This window comes from Amblyomma americanum, chromosome 6, assembly GCF_052857255.1.
Source record: "Amblyomma americanum isolate KBUSLIRL-KWMA chromosome 6, ASM5285725v1, whole genome shotgun sequence".
In the NCBI taxonomy this organism is placed as follows: domain Eukaryota; kingdom Metazoa; phylum Arthropoda; class Arachnida; order Ixodida; family Ixodidae; genus Amblyomma; species Amblyomma americanum.
Window position 1 is genome coordinate 199,685,811 of NC_135502.1, and position 18,355 is coordinate 199,704,165.

Consider the following 18,355-nt stretch of genomic DNA (forward strand, 5'->3'; position numbering starts at 1 on the left):
GTCAGAACCCTTGACGCATAGCCTACAGGCCGCCAGTCGCTACCATGCTGCTGGGAAAGGGCTGCACCCAATGCAAAGGCGGATGCGTCAGTGGACAGCTTTGTAGGTAAAGATGGATCAAATATAGCAAGTACAGGAGCTTGCGTGAGCATTTCGTTTAGACGGGCCCACTCGATGTCGTGCGCTATAGTCCATTCAAAGACAGAGTCCTCCCGCAACAGACCACGAAGTGATTCTGTCTGACTTGCTAAGTTCGGCAAGTACTTGCTGAAATAGTTGACTGCTCCAAGTAGCCTCTGGACTTCCTTTTTCGTAGCTGGCTTCTGGCAATGGGCTAGGCACTCTACCAGTTCTGGGTTTGGTTTGATGCCTTGTTCACTTATTCTGTCTCCAAGGAAGTCGATCTGTTTCACTCCGAACTTACATTTGTCCCAATTAAGAGTTAGGCCAGCAGCACTGGCCGTTTCCAAGGCTCTGTACAGTCTCTCCTGGTGCTCTTCCCATGAGGCACCCCAAACCAAAATGAAAAAAATCATCGATGTAGATGCGTACCCCTGGTAGACCGTCGAAAATCTCTGTCATTGTCCTTTGAAATATCTCTGGAGCCGATGAAATACCAAAGGGCAGCCTTAGGAACCGGTAACGACCAAATGGACTGCTAAATGTGCAAATTCTCGAGGACATGTCATCAAGCGGGATTTGGTGGAATCCACTATTGGCGTCAAGCGTGCTGAAATATTTCGCTCCTGCCAGTTCACTTTCGATCTCTTCCCTGCGCGGAAGCTGAAAGTGTTCCCTCTTCAAAGCCTCGTTCACTTTTTTGGGGTCCATGCAGACGCGAAGTTGGCCGTTCTTCTTTCGAGCAATAACAAGTGGGCTTACCCAGTCAGATGGCTCTCGCACCTTGGCAATGATTCCTGCAGCCTCCAGGCGATCAAGCTCCTCTTTCAGCCGCGATCGAATTGCGTGAGGTACCCGCCGCGCTGGCTCGGCGACTGGATGGGCGCCATCTTGAAGAGTCATGCTGTATTCCCGCTTCAGTTTTCCGATGCCCGTGAACAACTTGGGATACTGCCGGCGAACGCACTCGGACAAAGCCTCATCTTTTTTTACTGCTCTGATTCTGTTGACAAGACCAAACTGCTCACAAGCCTGCAGTCCCAAGATCGCTTGACGGCCCTTCTTCACAACAAAGAATTCCACTAGTCGAGTGTCGGCGCCAATCCGAACCGGGAGGCATACCTTTCCCATGTGCACGATTTCATTCCCGCCGTAGCTGCGTAGTACAGCCCTGGCTGGCTCTGGCTGCTGCTTGGTTCCCAGGGCTTCAAACAGACCGCGCGGCAGCAGGTTGGCCTGCGCGCCGGTGTCGACTTTCAGCCGCACTTCCCGTCCCGAAATACGAGTCGCTACCTCCCAGTCGCGCGCATCAGCAGCGCTCGCTTTCTTGCATGCTGTAGATACGTGCAGCACGGTAACGTCGTCGTCGTCGTCCGGCCGCTCGGCAACCTCGTTAACATCCGCTGCTCTTGCTTTGCAGCAAACTGCGAAATGATTCTGCCTTCCGCACCTAGCACATTTTTTCCCATATGCTGGACACTCGCGAGGCCTATGCGAGCGGTTGCAGTAGCCGCATTTCTTTTCTTGGTGTCTCCCTTTGCCGTAACCCAGCGCGTCGTTCCTGTGCTGCTGATGCTTGTTTTTCTCTTCGCCCACTGCGTCGACGCTTTTGTCTTCACTGCACACTTTGCTTTGTGCGGCAGTGATTTCCTCAGCCTTTGCCCACTCGACGGCTGTGGTGAGTGTCAAGTCCTTTTTGGCTAGAAGCTTTTCCCTCAACGTCTTACTAGATGTGCCGTACACTATTTGGTCTCGCAGCATCGATTCCCGAAGGTTGTCAAAATTGCAGGTCTTGGATTTCAGTTGCAAGTCTCGATAGAATTGCTCGAACGGCTCACCTTCGGCTTGCGTGCGGTTCCGGAACACGTAGCGCTCGAACGTCTCATTGCTCTGAGGTAGGCAGTAGGCTTCAAAAGCTTGCACTAGCTTGTCGTAGTCCTTCTTGTCTTCAGCGGTAAGATCGAAGGTGTTGTAAACATCTATTGCCTCTTGACCGGCGAGGTGAAGCAAAATGGCGGCTTTCTGGGCGTTGCTGCGTTGTCGTCCTGGCTCTGTTGACTCAGTGGCGATGAAGTAGAACAGGACTTGTCGGGCTAGTTGGTTGATCATAATGCAAAAAAGACGAACTGCGCAACAAGAACACGGACGAAAGGGAGGCAGACACACACTAACGCAGACTTACAACTTTACTAAAGGAAGGAATACAAGGCAAATATATATAGCGATCCCCAACGCACTTCAAATCTGATCAATATGGCACGTGACAATCTGCCCAGGCGATAAACAGACCACACAAGAACCAACCGCTTACAAGATAATCTTATACCGGGCCGGCCCTTTCTATGAAAACAAAAAGCAAAGGAACGCTTAGCGACAGTGCACACTTGAGATTTACGCGTTCTGCAAAGTAAGGAAATTCATAACAAAAAACCACACCACTGTAGCCATCTGATACCACTGAAGCTCGAACCGCTTACAAGCGCAGGTGCTGACACCAAAACCAAGAGACGAAGCACTCCCCCTTTTGAAAGCAAACAAAACGGGAAACAAAAACAACCACATCGGTCATCGTCAAAAACAAAAAAACAGTGAAAAAAGGCACCAGGTCAAAAGGGTAAAAAAACCATGAATCAACTCAAGAAGCTACGTCACAAAAACAGTGAAAATAGGCACCGAGTCATTTAAAAAAACAAAAAGATGAAAGACGGGACAACAGTTTAAGACAACAACGGTTTTTTTTGCTTCTTGAGCTGATGCTCTCATTTCCAATTAAAAAGGTCCTTTAAACCCTGCAGAAGGCATGAATTGGCAAGTGCTAATAAGATGTTGCATGGTACTTGAACAATAGCGGCTACAATGACAAAGGTGAAGAAGTGCTGGAGTTAGAGGGAAATAAAAAAGGTTGGGGGTGCCCACATAACAACCTGAAATGGTTTTGGACAGGACTCCTAGTTAATTGCATTTGGAAGAGAAAGACAAGGTTTAATTTTGCAGTGTAAGCTTGCTTCTCTAGAATGAACAGAGAACGTTGCCTCACACTGCTTGGGTCACCTTCCTTGACCCCATGAAAAAAAAAAAAAAAGGATGCCTCTGGGAAACTATTTGCGGAATTTCCGCCCCCCGATTCAGAAGGGGAAGGGGGGGGGGGGGTGACGGCCTTTTCTTTGTCGGGCTCGGCGCGACGCACGATGGACAAGACGGCGAAAGGAAGGGGGCTGTCAGTGACGCATGTTCTGCGCTGTCATTAGGACGAGCTGCCCGGCCTCTCCGCGGCAGCTCCCCTTTGAACCCCCCGCCTGTTCAATCGGAGGCGGGCGACGGCGGGGTGGTGCTGAAAAGGAGCGCCCTTGGGGTCAAATGCCCCCCCCCCCCCCCCATGCCCCCCCCCCCCCCCCCCATAGAGACAGAGACGGCCGAGCGCTTTGAATCTCGCGTATTGTTCGCGCCCGAACCGAACAAGACGCGGCGCGCGGCTGAGACCAATTTGAGTCAAACCAGGTCCAGATGTGGCGGTGGCCAGCCGGTTTACCGGCTTCGGGCTAAGCCGCGCGCGAGCAACGCGCAATTCCCCTGGAAGGTCAAGACAAGCGGTCACGCGGGCACAGCGAAAGCGCCTCGCGACAGACGATCTGGCGACACAGCTAATTGAATACAGCGGGAGCGGCCGATCGTCAGCGAAAATCAGTCGCACGTGTGCGCGCGATATGCAGATATGCAGCTAGTGGTGCTCTTGTAGCGTGTTTCGTCTTTGTTATTGTTTGCATAGGTCGTGATCGCTTATGCATCTTTTTCGAACCTCAAACGTAGTACTTGCCCAGAAGATGGCACGATCAAAAATGGCAGATGGCAAATGGGGCAAAAAGAGAACATTAAAAAAATAATCGCTTCACTAGCAAGAAGGACAGTGGTAAACAGGCACGATAAAGCGCAAGCTTCACGAAGCCTGGTGAGAGGATCGGTGGTGAATCCTTCGATGTAGACGGCTCAAGTACAACTGGCTACGTCTCATCGACTTTTCTCTTCCCTGCAGCTTCATGCAAGATGTTGCTGGGAACAACATATCTAAAACACGTGCAGCAGGGGATTCCTCCTTTCTGTTTTGTTCATACGCTTCGATCAGTGATTTGATGCTCCCCTGCTCCACGTGTTTTATAAATACTGTCGAAAATCGTACTCGAATATAACAACTTCGAATTCATCAATCAACACTATTCACAAATTAACGGCACAGCCATGGGTACAAGGATGGCCCACACCTACGTCAACATCTTCATGCATAGTAATAAGTCTAAATTTTTGAAAGATTGTCCCATTAAGCCCACCCTATACAAACGCTACTTGGATGACATCTTTTTAATTTGGAATGACACACCTCGTCCACCCCAACATATCTTTCACTTACACGTGCGCCCACACCACAATTAACTTCCTAGATGTTGAGATTTTGGTAAACGAAAGCTCACTCACCACCAGTGTATATAGAAAACCGACGGACCGTCAACAATACGTACACTTCCAAAGCTGCCATCCTCGTCACTCTAAAACAAGCATCCCATACTCTCAGGCACATCGATCTAAAGGAATATTTTCCCAAGATGAAGACTTCGTAAAAAATTCCATACGCATGCAAGAAGTCCTCATTAAGCAGCGATACCCGTCGCCATTGCCGACGATGCCATTCAAAGGACATGTAAACCCAACCGAGAGCAAATACTGGAGTGACGTCGATACAGCGAGCAAACAGACCATCAGGCAAATCTCGTACTTCCCTTCACCAGTAACCCAGCCGCCTAACGTACGTAAACAAAATCTTCAAAAAACATTTCAACCTTCTTAAACAAAGCGAGCTAGCGCCTCGCCAAAATTTTCACTGCTCTCCCTCATGCAGTCTACAGACGACCGAAAAACATTCGAAACATTCTAATACACTCAGTCACATAAAGAGCCGGTTTTGGGGTGTCGACCTTGTGGAAAAAGTAGATTCCAGGTCTGCAAACACATTACAAACATCAAGCTGTGAAATAAGCACAGCTTCAGGATTCAAATGGAAAATTAATGACAACTCTGATTGAGATTTCTGCAACGTAATATACCTCCTAGGATGCAGTGTGTGCAGTACGCAGTACATTGGGCAGACCGTTAACTTTATACGAATTCGCTTTAATAACCACCGCGCGCATATTTTATCCCTACCTCCCCTTGTTAAAACACATATATTGAGAAAAACGACCCATTTGATGCAATTAAGTTAACAGTCCTACAGGGTGGTTTCCACAACAAAGAGATCTCGAGCAACGCGAGTCGTACTTTAGTTACAAATTTAATAACAATTCCTCACGGCATTAATGAAAGTCCGGGTGTATTGACCTCCATCGCCCCTTGCAGAGCCAATGCTGACCTTAGGAATTCCGGCGCGACAAACCTCGGTCGTTTGTCGCCAGCGGCATCTTTTTCAAGCTTCGCTGCCCGCTTACACAAAGCTCTGAATTCATCCCCCACCCCTGTCTTGCCAGTTCGACGCACCACCTTGCCGAGCGGGGTGCAATTGAAGAACCAAGAACCCTTGATGGGCACAAAAGAAAAATACTAGAAAAAGGAGAAAGAAATAAAGAGAAAAATAAAAACGCTTTGTCCCCTGCCGCCCAGCGAGCTTGCGCGGGAGGCCAGCCCGGGGGAAAAAAGGAATAACGAGGGGAGGGAGGGCATCCGGGCCCTCAAAGCAACAATAACAGACTTTGGCGGAGTCCCGGAGCAGATAAGAATCATAGATGCATGTACTGCCCGTGCCGCCGGCCAAAACGAGCAAACAAATAAACAATAAATTCAGACAGGGCAGGAGACGTTCCAGGAGCGTCTTCGGTACGAATAGTGAAGGCGGAATCAGCGGCGCAGTTAGCTTAACTACACACACGTGCACTGTGCATGAAACGCACACACAAAAGAAAAAGAAAAAAGGCGGCAAAACATACGAGTTCGCGAAAGTTTCCTGTGGGGGGGTAAAGGTGAATGGCAGGAGCATTTAATCAAGGGTTCTTGGTTCTTCAATTGCACCCCGCTCGACAAGGTGGTACGTCGAACTGGGAAGACAGGGGTGGGGGATGAATTAAGAGCTTTGTGTAAGCGGACGGGCAGCGAAGTTTGAAAAAGATGCCGCTGGCGACAAACGACCGAGGTTTGACGCGCCGGCACTCCTAAGGTCAGCACTGGCTCTGAAAGGGGCGATGGAGGTCAATAAACCCAGACTTTCATTAATGCCGTGAGGAATTGTTACAAATTTGTAAATAAAGTACGACTCCCGTTGCTCTCTTTGTTGTGGAACCCGCCCTGTAGGACTGTGAACTTAATTGCATCAAATGGGTCGTTTTTCTCATTAATATATGTGTTTTGACAAGGGGATGATGGGTAGGAATAAGATATTTACTTATGCAAGAGTGACTAGCTATGCGCAAAAATTTCCGTGTTTCAATTTTCAAAACTGCGAACTTTGACCGCAGCGTCCCGGACAAATAATTCCAACTCCCGACCGCGTTTTTAAATTCATTCTAAACGGGGTACGTGTTTACTGGTACCTGCAGTGGTCGGCTGCGCAACTATATATATAAGCTATCGCGTGCAGCGGTCATATTATAAAAGAAAATCCGCACAAAACAAAAATTACGCAGCAACGGGCTGTGGCGAATGATTGCGCGCAATATTTTTTCGCGGGTTAGTGAAACGAAGAGTTTTGTTTTAAATCACGAGAGTTGTATCAAAAGCCTTTATATGTCGTCATTAATTACGATAGGTACGACGACACAGTGAATAGGAGTTTATATAGACTGTCGTCCTTCAAAGACCCAATGCTTTTCTCCTCCAAAACGTCGTGTAGAACAAAACCGGACCGCCAAATTTTGACACGGTTGTACGAAATTTCTGCACTAACGAAAGCTATGAGTGTAGTCTCCTGCATGTAGAGAATGTAGAATACAAGGAAAAATTATAATATGTATGCTCTAGGTCAGGTTCATAGTCCTACAGCACTCGATTGTAAATGCAGGCACTCGACGGAGCGCTGATAGACGGGCGTGGTCACCTGTAGGCGCATTTGCGTGGCTTTGCATGGATAGTACGTGTTTAACCTCTCAGGTCTGCAAAAGCTGTATCGGGTCCGCCAGGCAGTGGCGATTATAATAAATGCACAACGAAGCGCGCCGTTCGAGCGCACTAAAATAATACACCAGCAGTTCAAGGATATCATATGTAACAAAAATATAGAAACGCGCATGCAGTGTGTGAAAGCGCGGCGCATCAGGTGCGCTTTTTGAACCCGCGCGCGCTGTCAAAAACGTGGGGAATTCCGAGAAAAATCTAGGGAAAATATGTCTCTTCCCAACCAAACATGACGTCATTAAAAGTCACGTGGCCATGACGTCACGTGACGTTTTAAAAGTGACGTCACATTTTGTTTGACCAATCAGCGTTTCCAGCCCACCTGCCCGCAAACGCTTGTTTTTATTGCCCGCTCACCGGAAGTGCCCGAGCACGTTGCCAGACTGGCTGGCGTGCACCGTACAGTTTTAGCGGTCACCGATACAGTTGGAGGTTAGAATAAAGAGTTCCTAGCAAGGAGCACCAACACGAACTGGAAGCTGCATTAACCTCTTCTTCGTCCTGTCCTTTCACGCGAGAGGCCACTTCGTCTTCCACTGCCACTTCGTCGTAACAATATTTATAAATATTTATTTTTAAAGACCTGTCACCATTTATTTTATGCGGACAACTGGGTGCTGTATGAGAAAATAAGTTTGACTGATGGTCAAATTAGGCTAAATAATGATTCTGCAAAAATAGTTTCCTGGTGTGAGAGGTGGAAAATGTCAATTAATTTTGAAAAAAAAAAACGTATTTATTAGAATAACACTTAAAACGAACACTCTTCTATATCCCTACCCTGCTAAAAATAATTTTCTTCTTGAAGTTACAGAATATAAGTATCTAGGCATATGGATTTCTGATAACCTCTCTTAAACCAAGCATGCCGATTATGTTTCAGCAAACGCTCTCTGAAAGCTTTTTTTACTTATGACGCTCGCTTAAGTTAGCGACCCCTGGTACACGCCTCCTTGCCTACAACACTATCATTAGACCAATCTTAGAATATGCAGTAATTATCTGGGATCCTTTTACAAAGGTAAACATAAATAAACATGAAAGAATACAAAAGAAAGCAGTAAGGTTTATATATAACACTTATGGGCGAGCATCAGTCAGTGACCTCCTCAAAAAAAGCGGCTTACCCTCTAATCCTAACAGAAATCGTATAAGTCGCCTAAAGTTATTTTTTTCAATTAATAATAATTTCAAAGTTGACACCTCCAATATCCTTACTTATTCCTCAGGGTATCAAACTAGAAATCGTCATTTTCTTTCTATAACACCATTAAATTCGCGAGTCAATTGTTTTAAATATTCTTTTTCCAAGGACCATCACTGATTGAAATAACCTCACAGATGATGTCTTCAGGCAGATATCATTGCATCTGTTTGAAGAGCACTTGAAATGATTGTTGTTGATGACCTTGCCGCAGTATTTTCTTGCTGGCTTTCTCTGCGCAATTCTGTTTTGTTTGTGTGTCTGTATTTTTGTATCTTAACACAATGTTTCCCACCTGCTATGATTTTGTGTACAGGATCACAGTATCCATAAATAAAAATAAATAAAAAACAACAAGGGCTTTAGAAGGGTTTAGAGTTCTACACAAATCTATACAGTAATAAATGTAATCAGAATAAATGTAATCAGAACATTAATGAGAGAGGCAGCAGCGCACTAAAATGGGACATCCCACGAGTAACAAAAGAGGAAGTAAAGAAACCCTTAGCAGCAATGGAAAGGGACAAAGCAGCTGCTAAGGATCAGGTAGCACCAGATCTGTTGACGGACGGAGGGGAGATTGTGCTAGAAAAACTAGCCACCTTGTATAATGCCTTACGACCTCGAGCGTATCAGAAGCTTGGAAGAGTGCTAACATTAACTTAATTCATAAGAAAGGGGACGTCAAGGACTTGAAAAATCGCACAGATCTGTTGCCTTCAAGGTATTTACTAAGCTAATAGCCAATGTAGGACAACCTTAGACATTAACCAACCAAATGATCAGGCCAGCTTTAGTAAAGGATACTCGACAATAGACCATATTCACACTCTCAATCAGGTACTATAGAAATGGGCAGAATATAACCAACCCTTATATATAGCATTCATTGATTACGAGAAAGGATTCGACTCAGTGGAGACCTCTGCAGTCATTGTGGAATCAGGGCATAGAAGAGTCTTAAATGAAAATACTTGAACATAATATAAAGACTGCACAGCCACCATAGTCCTTCATAAAGTCGGCAATAAAATTCCAATAAGGAAGGGCATCATGCAGGGAGGCACATCTCACCATTGCTATTCACCGCCTGTTTACAGGACATGTTCGAGGCCTAGAATGGGAACAGCTGGAGATAAGAGTTAATAGAGAATACCTAAGTAATTTGCGATTCACTGACAGCATTTCCTTGCTCAGTCACTCAGGAGATGAGCTGAAAAGCATGATTATTGATTTAGACAGGCAGAGCAGAATGGTGGGTATAAAAATTAATATGCAAAAAACCAAAGTAATGTTCAAGTTTCGCAAGGGACCAGCAACTGACAATTGGTAGCGAGGTGCTGGAACCAGTGAGCATAGGCTGCTTCAGTAGCCACCGGCACTGCTTATGCTTTATAATTTCTGCTTTGCCTGTTGCACGTTTTCAGTAGTCAGGATGGTACCAATACACTATACAACTTGCTTTAAGTAGAGCTACATTGCATTGCATGAAAGAAGGTTGATGCTGTAGCTGCGCCGATTTCGTGGCATGTCACGGCTTGATTAGTTTGTTGGCATCGAACACTCCATTGTGAGCCACTACCATTTAAGAGCTATGCAATGGAAGCTACTTTGCCAGTTTTGATGACCTACACTTCAGTGACGTTTAAAGACATTAAAGAACAAGAAATTGTTGTATCGAGGTCTGACTTTAAATACTGACAGTTCATGCGAAAAGCCTTAAAACGTTTTGGTAAATCACAGAATCATCAGTGAATAATCTAATTCTTGACATCACAGCTGGATAAGTTAATATATCAAAAAGATGTAATGGGCCTTATTGACAAGCGTATCACTAGAAAATTCTTTTTCCTTGAAAAATTAACATAGTTAACTGAAGCGAACTTCACTGAAATGATAGAAAACTTTGTATCATTGCAAAAATGTCTCGATGATTGTTTAGTTGCACTGAAGTTCAGAATCCGCCTGGGGTGAGAAACACAATCAAATCCCCTAGGAAATCTAAAAATATGCTATCAACTTGGAACCCCAAATGTAAGCATAAATAATAGTAATATTTATTCAGTACCCCATAAATTAAGTCTAGCGAGTTGAATTTCATACCGGTAGCCCTTACGAAAACTGGTGCTTAGAAACTATGTTCAGCAAGGTAGTTAATTATTTGTACATGTAGGCTATATTCTAGAAGTTCAAAAGACTTACTAGTGAGATTGGGTGATAAATGAGTACAGAGAATTATCCCCAGACTTGAATATTAGAATCAGGGGCCGTATTCCGAGTTTGTGTCATAATAAAAAGCGTCATAATCTGCCACAGCGGCCACACCTGATTGATCGAAACATCGGAAGCGGATGTGGTGGTTCAGATGCAGCGAAAAGGGTCAACGAAACCAACGTCGTGACGTCAAACACATAGCAGCACTAGCAGCAGATGGTCAAGGATAGCCAACAAGGCAGTGCGCTTTGAAGCAGAGCCAAAAGGCGATAAGATGAACATAAAATCCTTCCGACCGATTACCATAACATAAGTTATATATAGGCTGGCGATGCAGGCAGTGAAATTAAAAATGCAGTCATGGGTAGAAAGTAATAGAATACTCGGAGGACTTCAGAATGGGTTCAGAAGGGGTAGTAGGCGCTTAGATGGTAGCCTGTTCGTGCTTACCCAATGCATAGAAATAGCTAAGACGGAAAACAGACCTCTGTATTTAGCCTTCCTGGACAAGTGGTGCATACGACAACAATAACAGGGAACTCCTGTGGAATATATTAAAAGATGAAGGTATTGGTCATCAGGTAATTGATTTGCTACAGAAAATATATCGAGAAAATAAAGTTGAAGTAACATGGGAAGGGATTAAGAGTATGACAAGTGCCGAGGTGCACAAAGGATTAAGGCAAGGTTGTCCTCTATCACCGCTGTTGTTCATGCTTTATATGATAAGTATGGAAAGAAGGTTACAAGGAAGCAATCTAGGTTATGATCTGTCGCACAGATTAGGCGGAAAAGTTGTTGAGCAATGACTACCGGGTTTAATGTATGTGGACGATATTGTACTATTAGCAGATAGCCAGAAAGATTTGCAAGCTCTGGTTAATTGCTGTGGAGATGAAGGACACACTCTAGGTTTCAGTTTTAGCACAACTATGTCAGGTGTGGTGATTTTCTACGGTACAACTGATCAGGTGCTTACACAACATGGCCATGAAATACCCAGAGTGGCTGAATACAAATATCTCGGGGTATGGGTAAACAAAGGGCACAGGTACAGGGAAAGGCACTAACAGTATCTTATAGCAAAAGGGCGAAGAGGTGCCGGGATGATGAAACATGAGGCATTGTGGGGGTACAGCTGGTATGAAGTACTGAGAGGTATTTGGAAAGGAATAATGGTGCGGGGCTTACTTTCGGGAATGTGGTTCTGTGCTTAAGAAGTTTAGTCGTGATTAGAAGCAAATCAGAGAGCTGTTGGAAGATTAGCACTAGGTGCCTATGGGAAAACGACAAACGAGGCAGTACAGGGGGACATGGGCTGGGCATCGTTCGAAGCACGGGAAGCTCAGAGTAAAATTCTGTATCAAGAACGCCTAAGGAAATTGGACGATAATAGGTGGGCAGCTAAGGTATTTAAATAACTATACAGAAAGAGCGTTGACTCACAATGGCCGAAAAGAACTAGGAAGCTAAACAGCAAGTATGCCAGACACGAGGACAGAAAAAGAAAGAGCATTAAATAACAGGTTAAAAACGCCGAAGGTAAAAAATTGGACAAATTCAATGGAAAAGGAGCATAGTGTAGAATTATATAGATACTGGATAAGGGAGATCAAGAAGGAAGCATTTTATGATAACTCAAGAGGCATTGCCCTACTGTTTGAAGCTAGGTCAGAATGTCTTAATGCGCAGCAAAAAGAAATTTAACGAAGAAGATGATACATTCCTTGAATTGATCATTTCTTCTAATATCGAAGCATATTTTCTTGCTTCCCGTTTTCTCCCAGCTGATGTCACGAACAAATCTGCCTGGTCGAAGGCTTGCGACACTTCGCCTCCCATATTACTTCCCCGGCTGCCCCTATCGAAGACCACACTGACGTCTGTGATGCCAGCCTCAGCGCTGCCAACGAAAATCCAGCGCTGAAAAATACGCCGTGGCATATGCAAGTCGGACTCTAAGGCTGAGACGAAATATTCTGTCACTGAAAAGAAGTGTTTTGGCATTGTCTAGGCACTTCAGAAATTTTGGCCGTATACTGTGCCCATTCAATCTTGTTACCACGCTCTTTGCTCTGGTTATCTTCACTGAAAGACCCCACTGACTGTCTCGCCCACTGCCGCTTCAACTGCATCAATATATGATACCTGCGTCATCTATTGGACTGGGTGCAAGCTGATGCAGACGCTTTATCCTGCTCGCCTGCCTCCAGCTCGGTCTTGCCTTCCCTGTCTGTCGACGACATGCCTGCCCAGCAATGCAAAGGCTGGCGTCACGCATCGATCTCCTTCCCAACTCATTGGCCCATCGTCGTCAGACGCAGTGCTTTGCTCTTCGTGAGTCTCCTCTGCCGCGCGGCATGTATACTTTCGCCAGCAGGCATGCGCGCTCGTGTGCCTCATCCACCTACCATTCTATCACATCGGCATCGATCTCTATGGGCCTCTGACGTACATAGCAGCAGGTAATCATTGGATAATCGCGGCCCTCGATCACCTCACTCGCTACGCGGAAACCGCCGCCTCAACCGATATCACGCCCTGCCTTCTCCGCCACTTCATTTTGAGGCAGCAGGCACCTACTGTGAACTTCTATAAGGGCAAAGTCTTCTTATCTGAAGTTGCTGAAGCGCTCCTAAATGAATGTTACGCAGTCCACAGGGCCCCCAGCACTTACCACCCTCAAACCAAAGGGCTCACCGAGCGCTTCGATCGCACACTGGGTGATATGCTGTCCATGTACATTGCCTCCAGTCTCTCCAATTGGGATCGGATTCTACCAGTTGTTACATATGCCTACGACACCGCTGTTCGAGCAACCACCGGATTCTCATTTTTTCTCCTGTATGGTTGCGAGCCTTCGTCTGCACTTGGCATACAACTCGGTTTCAGAAGCTTCCAGGCACGCTGAACAGTGCCGTCAGCTGGCCCGTTCCCCGACTTCAGAAGAACAGTGCCCAAAGAAAGGCCGCAGGGACAACAGTCATCTTGCCCACACCTTCCCTCCCAGTGCTCAAGTCTGGCCCTAGGTATGTTCGACGCCAGCGGCCCTGTCCAGCAAGCAGGTTGCCAAATACCACGGGCCCTACTGCGTGATTGAACATACTTCCCTTGTCAACCAACTTGTTGAACCTTTAGCCTGCTCCAGCGACTTTCGCCACCATGGCTGCCACGATTGTCCACGTTGACTGCCTGACGCCATATTATGATCCCACTATCCTCTCATCGCCAGGGTGGCTCCCCTTTTCCTGCTGGTTAGATTGTACTGAAGTTGAGCCGAACGGCTAAAGCAGACTACAAGATGCCAAACCAGTAAACCACTGGTCTGTTTCTGACTGCTACCACTGTCTTAAATCCCGCTGTACACCAAGGTTGTGTACTAAGTTAAGCCTTAGTGGCCAGGAAGAAAGTAAAGTTTCGAAGAGGAGGACAGGAAAGCTGGAGAAGTGGATGGAAAAAGTAACTGCCCCGGTCAGGTCAGCCCGAGGGTGCAACTTATGGGAAAGTTCCTCTCTTCTTTTCTTTGCTTAAGGATTTGTGCAGTGGTGGGTACCCCATCCTTCTGCCTTTTTAGTTGTTCAGTATGGACGAGTATTCCTGAGGTACTGGCAGGGATTCCTCAAGGTTGTTGACGTTGGAGCGACTGCTGCAATGACCGGATCAGTCTGATACAGCAAGCTTAGCTGACGACAGCATCCAGCAGAGCCCTGGAATAGGGGCAACCGACCGTTGCGGAGATGGACTGATCTGAACCACATAAAAGCACTTGCGCTAGAGCTAAATACAGTTATTCTACCTATCTCTCCTCTTTTCGCTCTTAGTGGTGAGTGCTGTACACAAGTTATTTTCGCTTGAAAAATACCTTATTTGGCGGCTTTTCCGAGAGGATGATTAATAGAGCTGACATGTAATGGGAATCGTTTCGTTTTGTGAAAAATAATATTTACGAAAAACCACTCATGCCACCTTCAGACCTTTTGGTATCAGTGCGTGTGCAGCTGGCCTGCTTTTTCACTCCCCGAGATCCAGTGGTGGAGGACTAGGAGAGCGCCCGGTGTGCTCTTGGTCTGGCCGATGATGAGCTGTACAGCGTGCCGGTAGTGCAATGTGCGACCCGGAGCTCGTTTTGTGTACTTCACTCTCATCCTACAACAGCCCAAAAGGGCTAACAGTATTTTAAATAAATACCACAGCTGCGTTTGCTAACGCTTCCAGTCTCGATGTCTGCGCCGCGATTTACCTTGTGCACATTTTTGCTTTTTCGTATTCTTCCGGAAGCTCGTGTGCCAAAAGCCCCCCGTTTATGCAGGGATGTATGTCTACAATTTTAAACGTGCTGCCAAAAAACAAAACGCCGTCAATGAAGGAGAGGGTGAGCCCGCTTGTTATAACTTCAGAATGGCCGCGAAGAAGGGTCTGCCATTTCTCACAGCAGGATACGGCACCAGCTCGGAGAAGTGCAAGCAGCAAGCGGCAGCAGCTGTCTCACCTGAGTGGAACATCCTGAGCACCATCTTGCCTAGCAGTGTGCAGAACAGCCAGAAGCTGTGAGCGCAGTCCATCACGAGAGAAGCAAGGACACAGACAGTGGGGAACTCATTCCTTTACTATACATAATACATTAGACACTTTCAGATCTCTGTGTTACACTGCCAGTCAGAAAACAACACCATAAACACGGAAGACGTGGGTGACATGGTTAACGTACAGGGTGAGGTTTTAGTGTTTTACAGCTCGGATACAAGCACTCTTTCTCTTTGTTCCACATATCTTGGGAGGTGGTTGACGATGCGAACACAATTTCGGAGAGGTAGAAAAGAAGAGGCGCACGAACTCGTCCCTCATATTCTGCCGTCAAAGTGGCTTCCGAAGAAACACGTGCCGGCCAGAGTCACCGGGGCACATCCTTTGCAAAAACCCAGTGGAGGTTCCCAAGTTGAGCCCGGAGGCACTTCTTCCCTCCGTGCACAGAGGTCGTCCCGCTGCCGATAAAAGCATTAGCAAAGTAGAAATAGTTGTTAATGTGAGTGCTGTCGGTTCCCCGTTAGACTGTTGTGGGCATAACGCCGGAGCTGCCACAAGAGACATATGAAAGAGAGGCTGCGGTTCCTGGCGCGCTAGATGACCCCCCTTGCGGCGCGGTATGGCAGGCTACTGACACCACCAAGAAGGCCCCCAAATCGACGGCTGCAATAGGGCAGCGCATGGAAGACTTCACACTAGAGAGGCATCCATCTGCTTGGCACTTGGTGTAGTGGCACATGCAACGTCCAAATGTGAAGGCGCCAAAAACGCTGTGAGGCCATAAAGGACATGTTTCGCTGGACGGAAGAGTGGAGGACGCGTTGCCTCCTCGCCAACAGTGTGGGCTATTGCCGCCACATTAACGAGTGGAGCAAGACTGGTGTGGGTGCAACAGTGCTACGAGCTGAATCTGACTCTTCTCTGTCAGGTTCGCCCTTCTCAAATACTGCAAAGCCCTGGTTAGCCACGAAATGTAGGTGGATGGGAGTAGCCATCGGCTCAGCTCCAAGTGCAGCCGGGAGTATAACTTGAAACACCTCTTTTTTGTTTTTCGCAGTGCTCAAAAATAATTAACAAAATGCGAACGCTCCGGGAACTGGACTCGCAAACGGAAAAGGCTGGGAAGAAGTGAGACAGCAGCAAATGTACTGACTAACAGCTTTTCTTTGAAATAAGAGAAATAAATAGGCGCTGTAAGTGGAGGTCAAAGGCAAGAAAATTTTCAAAGCTGAAATGAAGCGCCAGAGATGGTACACGTCGCAAAGCTCAGTTATACAGCTGCACACACAGTGATAACCTGTTTTGGCGGAAAGAGGCCCGCTCCAATGAAGGCGCCAGCCACACACAAAGGCACACAGCGTTTGTTCGACATGGCACAGCAAACGCAAGCAAGGACAGATGACCGCCAGCGCACACACAGCGTGAGCCCCAGTCTCGCGACTCCGCTCAGGAGCAGAGGCGAACCCATGAAAACACTCCGGAAGTTTGGTAGCCTGGCTCAAGGGGTGTCGGGAAAAGGTTTTGGCCAGCGGAGAGCGAAAAACAGGAGAGCAGATTTTTAATGACTACCATGCTGGCCGACCGGCCGCGAGGCTCGTGCAACGGTGAGTTGTTAGTGTTGCCTCAGCCCCGTCGCTGGTGGGGAAGCCCGCTCCTCATTACCTTGCCGCACGCATAAGCAAGGAGGAGGAGGCTAATACACTAGATGGCGCTTGCGAGAAGACAGCAGCAGCGAGGAAGCCAGCCGAGCTCCAGCGGCCGGCAGGGCGCGAGCTACCCTAGATGGGCCGCGTGAAGTTGGCCGGGAAGAGACCTTTCTCGCCCGTTGACTCCTTGATGCCCATCAGCCAGCCTTCTTCCTGCAGAGAGAGAGAACATTTTAAATGAGCACCCAAGTGTGGCTCGGAACTCTATTGTGCCTCTTCATACAGCCAACTCGGCACCCGTGTGTACACCTGTTCCTGCACCCTAGTCATGTTCGCGCTGCTTTAAAGGTGCTCTGAAAGTGGCTCTAGTAAACTTGCGGTATCGTACAGCAAAAATTTTTTTGATGCGCTCTGTAGAAGCTGAGTTATCTGTTGTCAAAATTTGAAATTTAATGCCTTTGTGTTTTTCCCTCAGCTCTTGTCACATTTAGCATGCTGAGAGAGGTCAGTGCTCCTCCGCTAACCCACCGCTGGAGGCGGAGCTTCCTAACCCACCAGAGCTACACAGCTTATTCGCCATGGTAGCTGCCTGATGTTTGAAAGAATCTAACCAATTGCCACCTCTGAACTGGTATACATAGGAGCAATGCAATGGAGGTGGGCGCGAGCATGAAAAAGACGCAGGAAAGGGCTCAACAACTTTCGCATCTGATTCTGGGTTCTATGCTGCACGTAGGTGTGTATTATTTAGCTCAGGTATTTATGACAACACAATGCAGTGATTGAGTGAGTCGATGCACTGTCCTCTCAGACCCCCCCAAAGGATTATCAGAAGCCCTCTAGAGAGCCCCTCTAAGGATTATCAGAAGTTAGACGTGGGCTAGTTCGTGCATTGAAAGACAAAGATGAAAGATAATACCAGCACATGTAGTAGCGCTGCTTTCATTTGTACCTTTCAAGAATGAACAGCCACCAAGTTGCCCGAGCTTCTACATTCTTAAAGGAGAAACTCTGTTCGCAGTCAAAGAAAAATTCACCCCGTTTCGAAGCTAGACCAAGAACAGCTAGCATCCCAGTCAGTAAGAACTCAATTCAACTGCCGCTTGCCAGTGCCTCTTCTCAACGTCTGTGCAAGACAACATCACCCTAGATGCACAATTGCGTCCTCTCAACGGCACAGCCCCATAGGACAGACGGATGGATGGTAGGAGCACCTTCTTTAAAACAGAGTCATGGTTGGCACCACCAAGCATTCTCAGAATTTTCAATGCGTGAGCATTAAAAATTCCTCGGTCGGCAGGTGGCAAAGCGGAGAGAGGTGTGAAAATTGAGTTCAGTGCCTCAAAGGTGTCTGTCTGGCCGGCATGAATATCAGGATGTACACTCAGGAAAAATGGTGTAGAACTGTCTCTTCAGACTTACCACATAGTTTATGTGTATCATCTTCCTTATTAACAGCCGCCACACTGGCTCAGTCGTTATGGTGCTCGTTATCCCA

At 46.9% G+C, this 18,355-nt stretch overlaps 1 protein-coding gene across 6 annotated transcripts in view; it reads right to left on the minus strand.

Moving 5' to 3' along the window:
- Positions 1 to 15,270: 15,270 nt before the first annotated feature.
- Amph (amphiphysin) overlaps positions 15,271 to 18,355 on the minus strand; it is a 229,947-nt gene continuing 226,862 nt past the window's right edge. For all 6 annotated transcript variants that reach the window (XM_077628326.1, XM_077628325.1, XM_077628324.1 and 3 more), the window contains one exon: positions 15,271 to 17,070. In XM_077628326.1, the coding sequence (XP_077484452.1) occupies positions 16,990 to 17,070 (81 nt within the window). In that variant the 3' untranslated portion in view covers positions 15,271 to 16,989. The remainder of the gene's footprint in view (positions 17,071 to 18,355) is intronic.